Source organism: Geotrypetes seraphini, chromosome 3 (genome assembly GCF_902459505.1).
Source record: "Geotrypetes seraphini chromosome 3, aGeoSer1.1, whole genome shotgun sequence".
NCBI lineage: Eukaryota > Metazoa > Chordata > Amphibia > Gymnophiona > Dermophiidae > Geotrypetes > Geotrypetes seraphini.
In genome coordinates, this window is record NC_047086.1 from 337,493,197 (window position 1) to 337,511,141 (window position 17,945).

The 17,945-nt window shown below is 45.7% G+C and overlaps 1 protein-coding gene across 11 annotated transcripts in view; it reads right to left on the minus strand.

Annotated features, from left to right (window-relative positions):
* Window positions 1-17,945, minus strand: part of FAM161A (FAM161 centrosomal protein A) — an 80,959-nt gene that overhangs the window by 21,890 nt on the left and 41,124 nt on the right. For 9 of the 11 annotated variants that reach the window (XM_033939094.1, XM_033939098.1, XM_033939095.1 and 6 more), the window contains 3 exons: window positions 16,384-16,578; window positions 15,977-16,234; window positions 61-1,233 (listed from right to left, as the gene is read on the minus strand). In XM_033939094.1, the coding sequence (XP_033794985.1) occupies window positions 61-1,233; window positions 15,977-16,227 (1,424 nt within the window). In that variant the 5' untranslated portion in view covers window positions 16,228-16,234; window positions 16,384-16,578. Of the gene's footprint in view, window positions 1-60; window positions 1,234-15,976; window positions 16,235-16,348; window positions 16,579-17,945 lie in introns of all 11 variants that reach the window. The other 2 variants (XM_033939099.1, XM_033939100.1) reach the window with 2 other exon arrangements.

Consider the following 17,945-nt stretch of genomic DNA (forward strand, 5'->3'; position numbering starts at 1 on the left):
CTGGAAATAATCCCTAAAAAGTAGTAACTCCATTATCTATATATCTATATATATATATACCTGACAGCTTGCTGCCTTCTCTTTGTAGATTCTGTAGTTCTTGGAGGTTCAGATTGCAAAGCACTCCAGGGAGATATACCAATATTTGAGCTTCTTATTTGTGGCTTTTGTCTTGGTGTCATGTATGGCCAGCGTGTTTCCTTTCGCTTATCTTCATCTATTTTAATATCCTTGATAATCTTCTCTTTCCTGGATGGGATACCTAAAGTGTGAAGATAAAAAGGTTCACATATTGTGACCTGTTTTGCATTTTTCCTTTGATGGAGCTGTTTCTGGAATTTTCTGTGCAAAACTTCAAAGTCTGGAACTTGCAAGTTGATCTGTGGTTTTCTGTTAAGTTCTTCCTTTGACTTACAACATTTTGATTTCCTTTCTCCTGAAGGACAACGTGAAGTAAGCATGCTGGGAGGAACTGAACTCTGTAAGAGCTCTTGAGCTCTCATCTGAGTCTGAATTGCCCTGTAAAGGTTGTTTTCTTTTAATCTTTCACTGATGGCTGGGTTGTAAACTGATTTAGGCACAGGCTTTGCTTTAAATGTCTCTGTTTTCTTTTTAGGAGCTACTAACTGTAGTTTCTTCATTTCTTTTTTCTGCTCTTCTCTCTCAATAAATTTAAATGGTACCTGCGAAGCCAACAAAATCTCTTTGCTTCTGTCCTTCACAAATTTTCTGCGTTCCTCATTTCTTTCCTTTATTTCATGGTACAGTGGAAAGAAGACAGATTCAGGGATAGGATTTGCTCTAAATTGTTTCTGACACTCTGCTTCTTCTTCCAATTGTTTCTTCATTAAACTATTTTCTAGTTCAACCTCTGATTTGGATTTAACTTTTAGTTGTTTTTTCGTAGCTTCTCTAATAGTCATTTGGAAAGGTTCAGGAACAGTGATCCTTTTTGACCAATTATTTGCTTTCCTTTTATATTTGAATTTAGATGATCTTGAAAAGACACTCCATCTCCTCTGGGTGTAATCATCAACAGAGAAGCCATGCCACATTTTCAAGATCTTCAGTTGTGCTGAAGTTAAAACTCCATTTTCACCATCATTTTCTTCATCTGTTAATTCATCACTATGATCATTTGACAAGCTTGAGGAAACAGGACTATTCACATCAGACTCTGTAGTGGATTTAGGTAAAACAGCTTGTTCCAATGAACTCTTTTCAGAATTTGACCTAGACAAAAGATTAAGCCAGTTATGCTTACTTTACTATTAATTATTACTAATAGCATCAGGAAGGATTAGGTTCTTAACTCGATAATCCTCTTTTCCTGTAGAACAGCATATGATTCCTTATGGATGAGTTAAGCACCTCAACTTGCAAGTTGCTTACAGAAGACAATCGTTTTCTTTCCTCCGCCTTCTTGTCTCTCCAGAGCGCAAGCCCTCTCAGTCCATACAAAAGCAAGAGATAACCCTTAGGAAAGGAAATGAAAACAAGAGGGGGCTTGGGGAACTCCCCAATCCATTCAATCTGCTCTGCAATAAACATCAGCTGATAAACAGCCACCAACAGGGCAACAACAGTGTCCAAAAAAAAAAAAACCAACAACAAAAAAACAGCTACCTGTGTGCAACCAGCACTAACACTTGTACAGCTCTCAACAAGGCAAAATGTGCTGTCATTGATTTTGGTACTAATATGCCACCTCTTCAAAGGCTCTGCTTCTCTTCCTTGACTGCAACAAGCCAAGCCTCTGCAGGCTAACAGATATCTGAAAGGGCAGGGCATTAGGAATCGTATGCTGTTCTACAGAAAAGAGGATTACCAAGTTAAGAAGTTGAACCTAATCCTTCCTATATAAACAGCAAACGATTCATTATGAATGGGATATACCAGAGCATTCTCGAGTCTAGGGCAGGACAGATGAGCCTGTGACCAGCACAGAGGACCGAAGGCCCCATCCGTTTGTGCTGCCACATCCACTCTCTAAAATTTTGTAAAAGGTATGAAGGGTAGACCATGTGGCTGTCCTGGACTCTGCCCAGTAATTTGCTACACTTCTGGGAGAGTGAGTTTTCACTGCAAATGGTGACTGCTGTCCAATTTACACCAAGAAAACAGCCATGCTGATCCATCGGGTGATAGAAGCTTTAGAGGCTGGTCTGCCCCAACGGCTAGCACTGGTCATCTCCTCTCCTGACATCCAGCACTTCAATACTTTGTTCTGTTTCTTTTCTCCCATGGGCTGAAAAGCAGGAAGTCAAACTTCCTGGATGACATGAAACACCAAAACTACCTCTTCTTCTCTGCTATTCCTACACCCTCCTCGCTGAAGAGATAGACGACTAAAAAGACCATCTTCATGGTTAGATCCATGATAGACTCCTCCGACAGCGGTTCATATGGTGCTTTAGCAAAGTCCTATAACATGCTGTGAGATTCCACATAGGGACCAGCAGCTGTACTGGAAGGCAGAGCCTGAGAGCTCCCTTCAAGAACCTGGACACACCTGGGTGAGAGGCCAAAGAAGCTCTGTCTACTAGAGTTCTGTAACACAAAAGACCGGCTATTTGAACTTTGAGAGATCCTACCTCCAGGCCCTTCTTCTCTATACCTTCCTGCAGAAAGACAGGACTTCGGAAATGGGAGCCCATAAGGATCTAGCTGCTTCTCCTTACACTAGAACTGAAAAAAAGTTTTCACACTTTTGCATAGGCCGCTGTAGTCATTGACTTCTTCGACTGTAGAAGCATTGTGATAACCATATCCAAATATCTTGTTAATGCTAAGGCTGTGCGCTCAACAGCCATGCCCTAAGCGGAATATCCTGGTGCAGCAGCAGTCTGAGACAGCTGCCTAGCTGCAACTAGACTAGATCCGTGTACCAAGGACAAAATAGCCAATCTGGAGTCATCAGGATTACGAATCCTTGATAGGTTACTATCATGTGAAGGACCCAGCTTATCATTGGCCATGGGGAGAACACATACATGAGTCCAATTACCAGCTAAGGTTGTACGAAAGCATTTATGCTGACACTTCCCAGCTCTGACCTTTGACTAAAGAAACAAGGAGCTTTCTTGTTGTCTGCTGAGATTGAATGTTGGCTGCCCTCAGATTTCACAATACAGTTGAATGCACTCTGGGACAAGGACCATGTCCCCAGATCCAAGGTCCTACAGCTGAGATAACTGGCCTGGACAATGTCCACTCCCACTACATGAGCCGCCATGATGGCCTATAGATGGGCTTCCACCCAGCGAACATCAATTAGGTAGAAGTACTCTTGGTTCCTCATTGTCTGTTGATGTACACAAAGGTCGTGACATTGTCTGAGAAGACCCCGATTGCTTTGCCTTTCAGCCGCGTCTGGAAGAACCGTACAGCCAACTAAATGGGTCTCAACTCTAATCTGTTGATGGACCATGCCCTCTGTAATGGTAACCAACGCCCTTATACTGGATGACCCCCGCAATGACCCCCCTCCCCTCATAAAACTGGCAACACTATGTGGAGAGGGAGGCTTCTGGATAATGACACCGGCCAGAGCCACCACTGAAGACTCTGGCACACTTCCACCGTCCAGGTTAACTGCGACTGGAGAGAGTCCCTCTGAGGCGATCATGCTAATGGTGCTCTACAGAGAATGCAGATAGGCTCTTGCCCACAGAATTAGCTCTATGGTTGCCACCATGGAGTCTAGAACCTGCAGGTAATGCTAAGCCATAGGCATCAGTAGCTCCAAAATCTCCAGGACTTATATCTGAGCTTCAGTTTGTGTGGATCTGGAACAAAAACTCAGCCCTCTTCCATGTTTGAACAGAACCCCCAAATACTCCAGACACTGAGTGGGTTCCAGGTGGTTTTTTCTGAACTTTATAATCCACCCCAGTTCCTGCGGGAGCTGAACTGCTTGACACTGCAAGCTGAACTGCCTGACACTGCCCAGTGACATTCTATCTCAGACAGCACTCGGATCAGACAATCATCCAAATATGGATGAACTTGGAAGCATAATCTGCACAGATGCACTGTTGCCACTACTATTACTTTGTTAAATGTGCAAGGCACTGTTGCCAAGCCGAAGGGTAGTGCCAAAAACTGAAAATGGCTCTCAAGTACATTGAACCTGAGAAATCTCCCGAGATCTGTGAAATTGGGTATATATACAGGTAAGCCTAGGTCAAATTTAGCAAGGCCAAAAATTCACCCAGAGCTACCAAGGCAATGACTGATAAGAACATAAGAAGTTGCCTCCACTGGGTCAGACCAGAGGTCCATCGCGCCCAGCGGTCCATGACCTGTGAAGTGGTTTCTGAGCATTTCTATAACCTACCTTTACTTCTATCTGTATCCCTCAATCCCCTTATCCTTTAGGAACCTATCTAAACCTTCCTTGACCCCTGTAATGTGCTCTGGCCTATCACAGCCTCCGGAAGCGCGTTCCATACGTCCACCACCCTCTGGGTAAAAAAGAACTTCCTAGCATTTGTTCTAAACCTGTCCCCTTTCAACTTCTCCGAGTGACCCCTTGTACTTGTGGTTCCCCACAGCCTGAAGAATCTGTCCCTGTCTACCTTCTCTATGCCCTTCAGGATTTTGAAGGTTTCTATCATGTCTCTTCTAAGTCTCCGCTTTTCCAAGGAGAACAGCCCCAGCATTTTCAACCTGTCAGCATATGAAAAGTTTTCCATACCTTTTATCAGTTTAGTCGCTCTTCTCTGGACCCCCTCAAGTACTGCCATGTCCTTCTTGAGGTACGGCGACCAGTACTGGACACAGTATTCCAGATGTGGGCACACCATTGCACGATACAGCGGCAAGATGACTTCCTTCGTCCTGGTTGTGATACCCTTTTTAATGATACCCAACATTCTGTTCGCTTTCTTTGAGGCTGTCGCACACTGATCTCACCATTTCCATCTGGAACCTGGGAACCTTTAATACTACATTTACTGACTTCAGATCCAGGATTGGTTCCAATCTTCCGAGTCTTTCTTGGGCATAATAAAGTATATTGAGTATCTGCCTGAGCCCAAGTCTGCATCTGGCACCGGCTCTATGACTCCAATTTTAAACAGTCGTTTTAGACAGTCACTCTGACCTTGGCTGCTTCTCTGGTCTTCCTGCCAGAGAGTCCAGAAAGATGACTCAGAGAGGATTCGAGTTTGTAACCCAATGATGTCCAGACCCCATTGGTCTGATGAAATCTGCACCAAAGCCTTCAGAACTCCGAGTCTCCATCCTATGCGGGGGTTCTTGGAGGACGACCTGGTGTCATTGGCCTTAAAATTTGTGGCGAAGCAAAAGCAGGCTGTTCTGAAACCCCCAAACCTCTATCTAGAGCAGTGCATGCAAATAGATCTCATGCATATTCATTGGGGAAATCCTGAAAACCCGACTGGAATACGGCTCTCGAGGACCGGAGTTCCCTACCCCTGATCTGGAGCTTTGGAAGAGCCTTTGGGATAAGGAGCCTGCAGATCCATAACGCAGTTTTCTGCAGCCATGAAAGGAAACACGACGAACTCCTGGTACCTAAGGGCTTACTGTTTGGCAAGGACATGAGACAACAACCCATCATGTTGGTCATCAAGTTGTCCAGTCCTTTCCTTAAATGCCCCCTTAAAAAGGGAGCTTACTCAAGGTGGTCTTAGATGCTGAATCTCCCGCTCACTGCCTGATCCATGTGCATTCTGTGGGTGGAGATGGAATACACTGCCACTTTACTCATGATCCTGAACATGTTGTAAATAGTGTAAGCTACATAGTACACCCCAGCAAAGGAGGGCACCCTGCTCCCTCTGCGGATGGATTCTGACATAGCATCTTATGGAAGGCCCGCACCACAATGGAAGCCACAGCTGCAGCCCTAAAGCCTCATGCCAATGCCTCAAACTGCCGTCTGAGGACCAAGTCAACTCTGCAATTCTGTAAACCCTTCAGGACTTCTCCAACTTCACAGAGCAGACTTATTTTAGTAACTTGAGCCACCAGAGAATCCATCTTAGGTGGAGTAAATAACTGCTGGAAATCAGAAGCCATGGGATACAATTTCATCACTGCCCAGGCCCCTGTCAGAGGACCCTCAGGCTTCTCCCAATGCTCTGTTATCATCCTGGTAATCTCTGGGTATGAAGAGAAGCATGTACTGTGACTTGATACTGCTTAACAGCGAGGGCTGGGCAGTAGAAACCTGTGGGGACTCTAAATACAACTCCTACAGAGAGACTGTAATAACCTCAGTGAAATGTGTTGACTTAAATAGCCTGTGCAAGGTTGAATCCTCTCCCTGATCTAAGGCTGTCACCAACTACTGGTTGCCCACCCCACACTGAGAGCTAGAATCCTCCAGTGGTGGGAGAACAGTGGAATTAGCTCAAATCCCAGATTGTCCCAGTCCTTATCTGACTGGTTGCAGCGAGTCCTTGCTTTGTGGCGATAGACTCCTTTGAGAACTAACCGGCTGACCCAGAAAGAACCTTTCTGCTTCTGGTAAGATGCATACATCAAAGTCACAAAATCAGGGTCAAAGACCTGGCTTGGGACCTCCAAGGACCTCTGCCGGTTTGACACACATCTCCTCTCAGGGTCAGGGGTGTCTACACAAAAATGTTTTGCTGGCGATGACAAGTCACATTTAAGAGAGTCTAACAAGGTTTTACATCTCAGATCTCTAGGTTTCAGCACCTCCTGACCCGTAAAATGACCGGGGAGCTAAGCCCACGGCTCCCACCCCCCTTCACTTTCCCCGTGGTACAAAGATGCTCCTTCTCTGACCACCCAGCGCAAATTTGGCATGAAATGGAGTCTAAACCAGTGGTTCCCAACCCTGTCCTGGAGGACCACCAGGCCAATCGGGTTTTCAGGCTAGCCCTAATGAATATGCATGACAAGAGATTTGCATATAATGGAAGTGAGAGGCATGCAAATCTGCTCCATGCATATTCATTAAGGCTATCCTGAAAACGCTATTGGCCTGGTGGTCCTCCAGTACAGGGTTGGGAACCACTGGTCTAAACCACCTTGTCTATATAGCAAGGGCATGTTTTGAGAAAGATTAGGGTGGGGCTGAATTTGGTATGAAATGAGGAATAATTGATTTTTACCAAAATCAAGGCTATTTGAGGCAGAAAGCATCTTTTGAAATAAATTTGGAAATTCCAAGATGGCCAGCATGGCAGCATTTCAGTACCAAAAAAACAGCCAATGGAAGCAAAAGCAAAAGTCCAAAATTATTGAAAACAGGATTTTTACAGGTGGGGGACCCTAGGAACACCCTCAGAAACCCTTAGTTTTGCTGAATTCAGACCCACTCCGATTATCCCATAGACAAAAATGAGCTGTACTGACATCTACCATGTTCTGTGCCTGCATCAGCTTGTAACTGCAGCTGGAAATGGAGAAAGAATTTCTGCCTCAGCTAAGGGTAGCTTCAGCGGCTTGTGTCTTCGGGCTGCCTTTTATTTAGGTTCCAAAACCTGACTCTTGACTCCTCATTCTCCCACACAATTCTTTGGGGGGAGGGGACACAGCCAACCTCTGCCAAGCTTCCTGGCCAGTCGCAGGGTCAGATCAGCCTGCGCACACATACATTCCTGACTCTGAAGAAGCAAGCTCTGCTCCCAGGATACCTATTCCAAAGCTCAAAGTGTTACAGCAGACCGGCCAGACAGGTGCTTCTTTTGAAAAAATGTGACCATCCTGGATTCAGACCCCAATGTCTGGCCCTTCTCCCAGGCAGAGCTGTCCCTGAACTACTGGGAACCTCTTAGCACAGGGAAGCCTCAAACAACAGCTGATTAAATTTCAAAAATAAGGTATCTAGTGCAGAGCAGATGAAGCTATCTTCTCAACTCGCTTGCAGAAGACTGAGGAGAGGGGGCGCTGCCTGGAGAGACAAGGGGGTGGAGAGAAGAAAATGATTGATGTCTTTGCAAGCATCTCGTGAGTTGAGGTACTTTACCTATTTGTAAGGAATCGTATGCTGTTTGCACAAATATAATTATGGTAAACCTAACACTGATACAAGGCAAAATAGTAGAAGTTATTCTGAAAAACAAAATTACTATGCCTAGAGTTAAACCAACATGAATTTAACAAAGAGAGAGTGTAAATAAACATGCATAAAGATGAACCAGTTGGCATACAGCATTTTCAAAAGGACATCCCAAGTCAGACTGTCCCAAATGAACGTCCATCTCGCATGTATTTTTGAATAGGAAATACGTGAAGATTGCCTGTTTAAAAATATGTGAGATGGATGTCCATACACTGGAAATATCTAGCACAAACATCCATTTTATGAGCTGGAACAGCAACATACCTACTGTACCTGAATGTCCACCACTTTTATAGCCTTTAGAGTTTACAAGTGACTTATATATTTAGTTACAATATATATAAATTTGAACCCCAGTCCCTTGGTTTATGGTCCACTGCATAACCACTCGGCTACTCCTCATAATTGCATCCTACTTTGCTAAGAATTCCTATAAAATCTGAAGCTATCGCGGTATCCCCTTTTGGTTTCACTTTCAGGGAACAGAAACCACGAAGAGGGGGGGGGGTTTAGGAGATGAAGAAGTCATGCCTTAATTCTTCCAGTGGACAGCTGCTCAATCAGGGCACTTTTATGTACCCTGGATGTGCCTGAAACAGGCCTAACTAAGTTTGTCCTCTTTTTTTAGACATAGACATTTCTTCCTCTTTGGTAATCACTCTTGGATGTTCAAATTTCAGCCCCAACTTAATCTTGCCTAAAACATGTCCCCTTGCTATTTGGACTTGGAAGTTTTAAGCACATGGATATCCACATGCTTTGAAATTAAGTGCCATAGTGTATTTTTTGGAAGGCATTTATTGAGATCCCTTATGTGAGATTCCAAAAGGAAATCAGGAACGGATTACAAAATAAGAAAAAGTATGACTAAATTGAATTCTCTGGAGGACAGCAATGAAGCACCTACTATTTGCCAGTTGGAGCAGGCACCTTTACTTTGTAGGTAGGAGCCAGTCTGACAACAAAGAAACAGAGATACTTACAGGATAAAAGCTTTAACCTGCTGCAGGACTGCTAGGGACAGCATCAGAAAACTTTTCAGTTGCCAGTCTTCTGATATAGAAGCAACAAAATATTGGGTTCTTATCTTTGTTAATCTTCTTTCTTGAAAATCCCCACTTTATTCTTGGACCAGTGGGTTATTTCCATCTACCCGCCAGGACTTTAGCCCAGATGCACTAAAGTCAGTGATCGTCGCTAAACCTGTTTTGACAGCTTTAGCTATGATCACATTTGCCAATCCAATGCAGAAAATGGCTAACGAAAGATTAGGTTACTTACCTCTGCTAATCTTCTTTCTTGTAAATATACTCTGGAAGCTTCACCATAGGGTTGTGTAACTCTGTCAGCCTTGACTGCAGGGAACTCACAATCAAATTGTAGCCCCTCCCTCTGATGTCATATCCTAGACATTCTCCTGGACTTCCAGACGGTACCAAAGCCAGGTAGATCTAGTACAAACAGGAAACACAAGAAGAGAAAGAGGGGTGTGGGGACTCCCCTCTACATATCAATTCTGCTCATGAGAAACAAATCAAAACAAGTAATGCCCTAAGGCCAAATTTTGCATAACATGAAATTTGAAATGCCACCTTTCTTAGGTGGCAAGCACAGGGTCTACAATATCTTTTTCACCTGTTTTCAGAGGAGGGGAGCCTGCCCACATTTGCCGAGCTGCAACGAACTTTTGACCTACAGGCTAATGATCTCTTCGCCTATTACCAGATCCGTCCCTTTGTTCAGTCCCTCCCAGTGGCTGCCTTTACTGAAGTCTGCAGGGAGGCGCTTTCGGAACTCTTCAGCCTTTCAGCCCAACAGAGGATTCCTCTACGATTTCATATTGTGGGGATCCGGGATTGCCAACCAAGTACGAATCTGGATATATTAGCGACAGTGTGGGCTGAGGACTTGCATTGCCAGTTGACTGCTCAACAGTTACAACGGGTCCTGAAGAACATTCAGAAGGTGTCACCCAATATTACTCACTGGGAAATGCAATCAGGCTCACGCATCTTTGAGTCACATATTTTGGGCCTGCCCCGCAATCCAACAGTTTTGGAGACATCTTGGCCTATATACCACATCGCTTTGGGGAAGGCGATGGCTTCCGCAACCGAGGACGTTATTTGGATTTTATAATATAGCCTCGCCCAAACCCAGGGGAATGTCAGCATTTATCTCCAGAGCCCTTTTGATGGGAAAAAAAAACCATCCTCACCAACTGGCTCTCCCGTGATCCCCCGTCATATGCACAATGGAGATCCCTAATGATAGTGCATGCAACACTGGAGAGTTGCATGGTGGGAGACTTGACTCTTGGCCCGGGTTGCAAATTTTGTCATGTGTGGGAGCACTTCTGGCAGGACCTCACACCGCGTGCTCGCAGTAGACTTTTGAATCTTTAAGATTTTATTCCACTCTCAGCTGTTGGACTGGCCATGGATTCTTGGGGAGGGGAGGGGAGGGGGGGATGGGAGGGCAACTGATTATATTGTTGAAAATGTTATTTCCTGACTGGTACTACTGTTTGTATTTGCTTCTTACTGCTGGAATAATAAAAATCATTTAAACATAACATGAAATTTGAACAGTACCAAATGAATACAGTATAACTTTTGAGAAAGGGGACACAGCCTTAAGGTCAGAAGGGGCCACCACCCAGGGACCCTTCTAATCTCACAAACCTTACTTCTTATAAGGAACAAACCAGGCAGACTTTCTAAGTCAACAGATTCTGGACCCAGGAGAATGGTCCTTGTCCAGGCTAGCGTTTGAATCCATAGTCCAACGGTGGGGCCGTACCCCCTTTGATCGGATGATGCTAGCTGAGAACTGGAAGGCGGGCAGATTCTTCAGCCGCCGCAGAGAGATTGGCAGCGAAGGGTTGGACGCTCTGTTTCAACCTTGGCCTGAGGGGGAATTTCTCTATGTCTTTCCCCCATGGCCCATGATAAGGCGCGCCATGCGCTGGGTGGCCTCTCACGTGGGTCCGGTGATCCTGGTGGCCCTAGACTGGCCCAGAAGACCTAGTGCAGACCTAGAGTGGTTGAGCATGGAGAGGTTTGCGTCTCCCTTGCCATCAGCGGCTGCTCATGCAGGGTCCCATAGCGCTTCAAGATCTGGACTGCTTTGGTCCTATGGCCTGGCGCTTGAGTGCGCAGCATTGACAGCTAGGGGTTACATGAGCCATGGACAGGGTCACCAGATGCCTTTATGTTTCTATTCCGTGGAAAATCAGGGGTGGAAAACTGCACGGGGTCACCAGGAAATTCTTTTTCACTGAAAGGGTGGTTGATCGCTGGAATAGTCTTCCACTTCAGGTTGTTGAGGCCAGCAGCGTGCCTGATTTTAAGACCAAATGGGATAGACACATGGGATCTATTCACAGAGAAAGGTAGGGGAGGGTCATTAGGGTGGGCAGACTAGATGGGCCGTGGCCCTTATCTGCCGTCTATTTCTATGTTTCTGCCCAGGAAAAGAGCATCGTAGCCTCCAGGCTCAGCAGGGGACCCCCCTGACTGTTGACATAGGCTATAGCTATCTCAGTGCCAAGAAAACATGAATGGTCTTCCGATAGAGAAACTGTTGAAATTGCAACAGGACCAGACGGATCACACGATGTTCCAGGTGACTGATCAACCATCTGCTCTCCAGCACAGTCCACCGGCCTTGGGCCGGAACAGATATGCAAACTGCCCCCCAACCAGACAAACTCACGTCCGATGTCAGGGTCACCCAGTCCAAGCCTCGCAGAAGAAGTCCTCTGTCCAGAGTTATAGGATTCAGCCACTACAGCATGCTGCTGCGGGCCACCAACCAAGGTAACTTCACCCCCAGCGAATCCCGAGTCAGGAGGGACAGTTGAAGAGGCTGGAGTCAAGCTCTGGCCCATGGAATTACAACTATGGTCGCAACCATGAGACCCAGAACCTGCAGGTACTGCCAGGCCGTCAGAACCTGAACCTCCAACATGACCCGAATGGCACTCCGAAGCATGAGCTTCCTGAAGTCTGGCAGAAACACCTGGTTCCGGCCCATGTGGAACTGGACTGCCAGGTATTCCAAGTCCTGCATCAGCTCGAGGTGACTCTTCTTCAGATTGATTACCCAGCCACAACTCTCAAGCAGATGCACTACCTGGAGAACCGCCTTGCAGCCTTCTTCCAGCAAGGGAGCTCTGAGCAGGTACGGATGTACTAGCACATCTTGCAAGCGCAAGTGGGCAGCTACTACCACCATGACTTTGGTGAAGGATCTGGGCGCTGACGCCAGCCCAAAGGGCAGAGCCGCGAATTGGAAGTGCAACCCGAGCATGTGGAATCTCAGAAACCTCCTGTGTTCTGGGAAGATCGGGATGCAGAGGTACGCTTCCGTGAGATCCAAGGAAGCCAAGAACTCCCCAAGCGCCACTGCTGCCACAACTGAACGCACTATTTCCATCCGGAAATGTGGAACTCTCAGAAAAGCAATCACTGCCGTGAGGTCTAGAGCAGGCCTCCAATCTTAAGAGCCTTTCTTTGGCACGATGAAGGCATCTTTGGGAACTGGTTCTATCGCTACTAGATTGAGCAATCTGTGAACCATGGCCCGCACACATCAAGCCCTTTCTTGATTTCCTGTGGGAGGAAGAAATCCGAAGGGGTGTCGCAAAATTGTAGTCAAAGACCCTTTCGAGGACTCACTGGTCCAAAATCATCCTCTGCCACTCTGGAAGGTAGACCGAGAAGCGTCTCCCGATCCAAGGGAGAGGGGCCAAAGGCTCAGCGTCAGAACTTTCTCTTGGGAAGAGCATAAGATTTGCCACTGCTGGGTCAGACCAGTGGTCCATCATGCCTAGCAGTCCGCTCATGCAACGGCCCTTAGGTCAAAGACCAGTGCCCTATTTGAGTCTAGCCTTACTTGCGTATGGTCTGTTCCAGTAGGAACTTATCCAACTTTGTCTGGAAGGAGCTTCGAATCTTTGCCCTGTCGCAGGGGGCCCAGCGTACTAGTGAGGACTCCTGTGTGGATGAAAAATTGGCTGTCCTGAACCCCAAGTCGGGCGAGGCTCCAAGCCAGGTAGCACCTTAGGCTTATGGTCCTGAACACTGGCCATGAGGTCATCCGTACCCTGGCCCAAACAAGAGCAAGACCTTGAAAGGCAATTGGCTCAATGTAGCCTTAGAAGAGTCTCTCGACCAGCGGCAAATCCACAGCATCCGCCAGGCCGATACTGAATAAGCTCCAAACGTAGCAAAAACCTTCATCATATCATAGAGGGCATCCACCAGGTCGATACTGAATAAGCTCCAAACGTAGCAAAAACCTTCATCATATCAAAGAGGGCATCCGCCAGGCCGATACTGAATAAGCTCCAAATGTAGCTGGAAGTACAGCTGCAGGGGGCGCTCTTCCTGAGCCAGGAGCCTCCATTTCCCCCTCCGTTCTCGCCCTGTTGCGTGCTTCTCCTCGCTGTCTCATGGCTGGTCCTTTCCTGTGTCTGACCTGGTTGGTGGTGGTTGCTTCCCTCTGTCGCCGCTGAGCAGAGAGCAAGCAGGTGGGTATTCTCTCGCAGGCCAAATTTGGCCCGCGGGCCAGAGTTTGACATGTCTGCGTTATTCATAAGGGAACATTCAACAGAGACTGGCTGTTCCATCTGTAGCTGCAATTCCTGCAGAGAATCAGAGATTAAATCCACAAGGTGTGCAGATTTGAAGAACCTGCACATAGTGGGGCGCTCCCCCAAATCACAGGCTCCGCACCGGCTCGGATCTTAGAGATCCACCAAATTCGCCATGTCCTTGACCACCGCAGAGCTGCCTTGTGAAAGCAGAGGAATGGAATAAGTATCTGGCACAACTGTGGACTGGTACACTCACAGGAAGACAAGGAGACCCTGATTCCTTGGAGCAGGGGTCCCTGTGACTGGCACAGAAGCTGGTAGAAGGGAAACAGGCAGGAACTTTTTAACTAAGTAAGCCTGATAAAGCACGTGCACAAATTTTGGGGGGAAAACCATCCTCTGGCGGGAGTCAACTTCTGCACCTCAGTTTTGGAAAGTTTGAAAGATTTATGAGGTTTTTCGCTGGAGCTGCTCTTACAGTTCACCAAAATGGTGACAGCGCACTCCCCAAGGCCCCTGATGCCAATTTCACAGGAGTCGGGGTATAAGGTGCTTTAAGATCCTCCCCGGAGGTCAAAGGCACCGTATTCGAACAAATCTTGCCCCCCTTACGGGCCACAGCGCACGTTGAATACGGCTGCGCAACCAACAGCCATCTACCACAAATGAGGCATGAATCCATCCCATCCTGCCCTAGGAAGGTCATCCATGTGGTTTTCTTTCAAAACTGAAGCTGGCAAGTATGAAAAATAACTTTGAAATCAAATCTGGAAAAAAACAAAGTGGATACCGAGGCCGTTTTGACTAAAAATGACCCAGGAAAACCACAGAGGACCCTCAAAAACAGAGATTTTAGGGAGCATAGGACATGCAGGGAAACCACCTAAAAACACTTTTAAAGACCTCCCCCCCCCAAAAAAAAAAAAAAAAAAAATCTCTGATTCAAGCTGTTAGCTTGCCCTCACATAACCATGTGCTCACAGGAGAAACTGAAACCTTTTACTCACTGTACTGAATGAGAGAAATTGCATGCTGCTAAACAGCTTGCAGGGAGATCCTTTGCCTCAGTGAACTAGAAATCTGGATTTCAAGTCTTCTGACTGCCCCACCGGCTTGATCACTACAGCCGGAGAGCTCCACCACCTGTGGACATGCCATGTAAACGCCTGGAGGGATACAGTCTGGCTCCGATCCCGGTCACGTTTCAGCCTGCACTACACTCACTAGTGGACGAACCTGAGGTGAACTAGCTCCCAAGGGAAAGGTCCCGGAGCCCCGATCTGATGTGCAGGCTCTCCAGGGGGCTTAATGCTGAGCAGGGAACCCCCAGAAACAGATGTTCTCCAACAGACTGCGATCTCCTGCAGTCAAGGATGTCCCCGCAAGGAACCTCCACATCACGAGGGCGAAAACCATGAACAAAAAATACTGAAAGATCACAAAATAAAACATGAGCAGAAAAGATGAGCTCCTACAGCCTCCTCAGAGAGGAGGTATGTAAGGGAGGGAGGAAAAAGTCTCTGAAGTTTTGAGGCTTCTTATGGACCATGGCGGGTGGAGGGAAATAACCCACTAGTCCCAGAATAAAGTGGGATTGTACAAGAATAGATGATATGTAAATTGCATATGCAAGTCTGTCAATTTTATGAGTGTCTTGTCTGCATAAGGATACAACCGCCCAGACAAGCATCATTCTTTGACGTAATTACTTTCTGTTAGTTTTCAAGAAGCAATTTTATTTTTATTTTATATGCAGTAGTTATCTTAACATGAGCAACAAAGCAATGAAGGCTTTGTTACCTTTTGGATCTTTTTATCTTTGTAAACTTGGATTTTCAGCTCTGACAGAAATTAAATCGAAAATGACTGCAGATAGTGGATGATGAAATGCGTGTTTGCTTGTCGACTAACAAGCCATATTTTCAGTTGATTTGCACACAAGCACATCCTTCACATTGATTAGCAATTCTATTCTATCTACTTTAGTTTCACTGTTAGAATTACCCAAACATAGCTTAAAGAACTTTAAATAAATCTCTCAAATCCCTCCCCCACTTTTATGAAGCCGCAGTAAAAAGTTCCAATGCTCACAGGAATTCTATGAGCGTCAAAGTTTTTACTGCCATGGGCAGCAATAAAAAACTCTAACGCAGCTTCATAAAAGGAGGGATTAATTTTTTGTTTGTTTTGCAATTTTATAATTTCAGTTATAATGTGCCATGAAAAACATTTGCTCTGTTTATTGTGCCAGAGCTAAAAAAGTTATAAGAAATGGTGAATATACAAGTAGAGAATACAAGCACTCTTACCTGTAGACCCCATTACCAATATTTTCCTTATTCTCCAGGGGCAGTACTCCCTTGAGGTGCAGCTTGTTTTGGTACATTTTTTCTAGTTGTGCCATGACCATTATGTGGGCATTCTTCAGTTTTTCCAGTTGCATGTAATACTCCCTGTTTGAGTACCACATTTTAGAAATGTCTACATAGTCTTCTTCACCATACCAATTTTTCTTCTCATGGAGGCTGTGTTCGCTCTCAGAATCTGATTCAGAATTCATTGTCCTCCTGAAAATAATATATTATTTTTATGACAGGTAGCTGAGAGCTCAATTTTGTCCTGCATATTACCAAATAGGTGTTTTCAAAATGCCTATTATTTGTCCCCCCAAATATCCACACCTGTTTGTTAATGTTATGGTGAAATTTGTTCTTACCTGATAATTTCCTTTCCTTTCCTTGAGTCCAGCTTGACTAGTCCAGATAAGCGGGTTTCACCTCCCAACCAGCAGATGGAGGCAGAGAATGCTGACAATTCAGTATCACCAGTGTAAGGAGTGGTTCTGCCTTACACTCACCACTATACTATTGCCAAAGCAGATCTCTTAACACCGAACAGTATTAGGAACCAACTGTAAGTAAAAAATAAGAGAGAGCCAAACCATTAGAGATCAGGAATACAGGGCAACATTATAAAATATCTTAGTACCCACAGTACATTTCAACATCAAAGCACAAATGTATCTTATCATGCAGCATGCTAAAGCACTACTAAGGCATTACAAGATGGTATAGTGCTACAGCACTACAGACTAACTTTCTGGAAGCCCCAGCCCTAACAAAAGTGTGAGAATCTCACACTGAGAAATTACCCCAGTTGATAGGGAACACAAAGAGGATCAACCAGTCACAGTCTTCCTGGGTAGATCCTAGATAGTCTATAGGACTCAAGGAAAGAAATTAACAGGTAAGAGCAAATTTCACCTTCCTTATCTGCTAGACCAGTCCAAACAGGAAGGCCTTACCAATACTTTAAAGAAACTCAGGAAGGAGGGAGACTCTGCAACAGAAAATACCATCTTCATAAGGCAAGACTGATCTAAAGCATTCCCACTGAGACAACTGGGAATACTGGTGCCCAATGAAATAAAATCACTCTAGCTTCGTGCACCACCATTCTGGGGCTCCAAGATGCAAATCGCACATAGCAACGAGATTAATATCTACTGAGCCCCTCAAACCTAGACAGTCCATGCATTTGGCCTGACTTCGCTCTCAACCAACAATGGATCAAGGCAACTTGAAACTGCCTTAATACTGAATAATTTCATACAACCTAATGTAAGGTGGCCATGAGGACCAAGCACTCAGACAAGGGAGAGGCCACTGAACTTCAAGGACTTCCAGGATGAGCAATTCATCCCCAGAAGACAACCCTAAGAGATCTAAAGGGTACAACATTTCCATCCTCATCAGCACACCCAGAATCCAGCTACCAACTTGCTACACAAAAAGGAGCAGGGTAAGGCCATACAAAGAAGCAAACATCTACCCTGAAGAGGTGTTAGAACTCCTCACAATTTGTTGCCAAAAGGCAACAACCTATGAAGAATAAGCATGTCCTGGCTAAGACAGTATTTTCCCCAGGGCCTTTAATTTAGATAACCGCCCGGCTAGCAGCAGCGGAAATAAAGATGATTTAATTCCTTTGGAAAATCATGAGAATCCGATGTTTGGACTGGAATTTCACTAATATTAAGTGGCAATACCGTGAAAACCGCGCTTGACAGGTTGATGCAGTGTGTGAGTAATTTAGCGCTGAGAGAGAGCCGGCACACCCCTCCCGCTCAAGTAGTAGGTGCATGACCCGGCAGAACCTGCTCCTTGTCTGACATCACCGTACAGCCACACAGGTGTTGCTTCTGTTCCAGAAGTCACTTGGCCGTTCGGGTTCTCCTCAGTGGGTTTGTGTTACAGTCCAGGTGGGAAAGGACTTGTG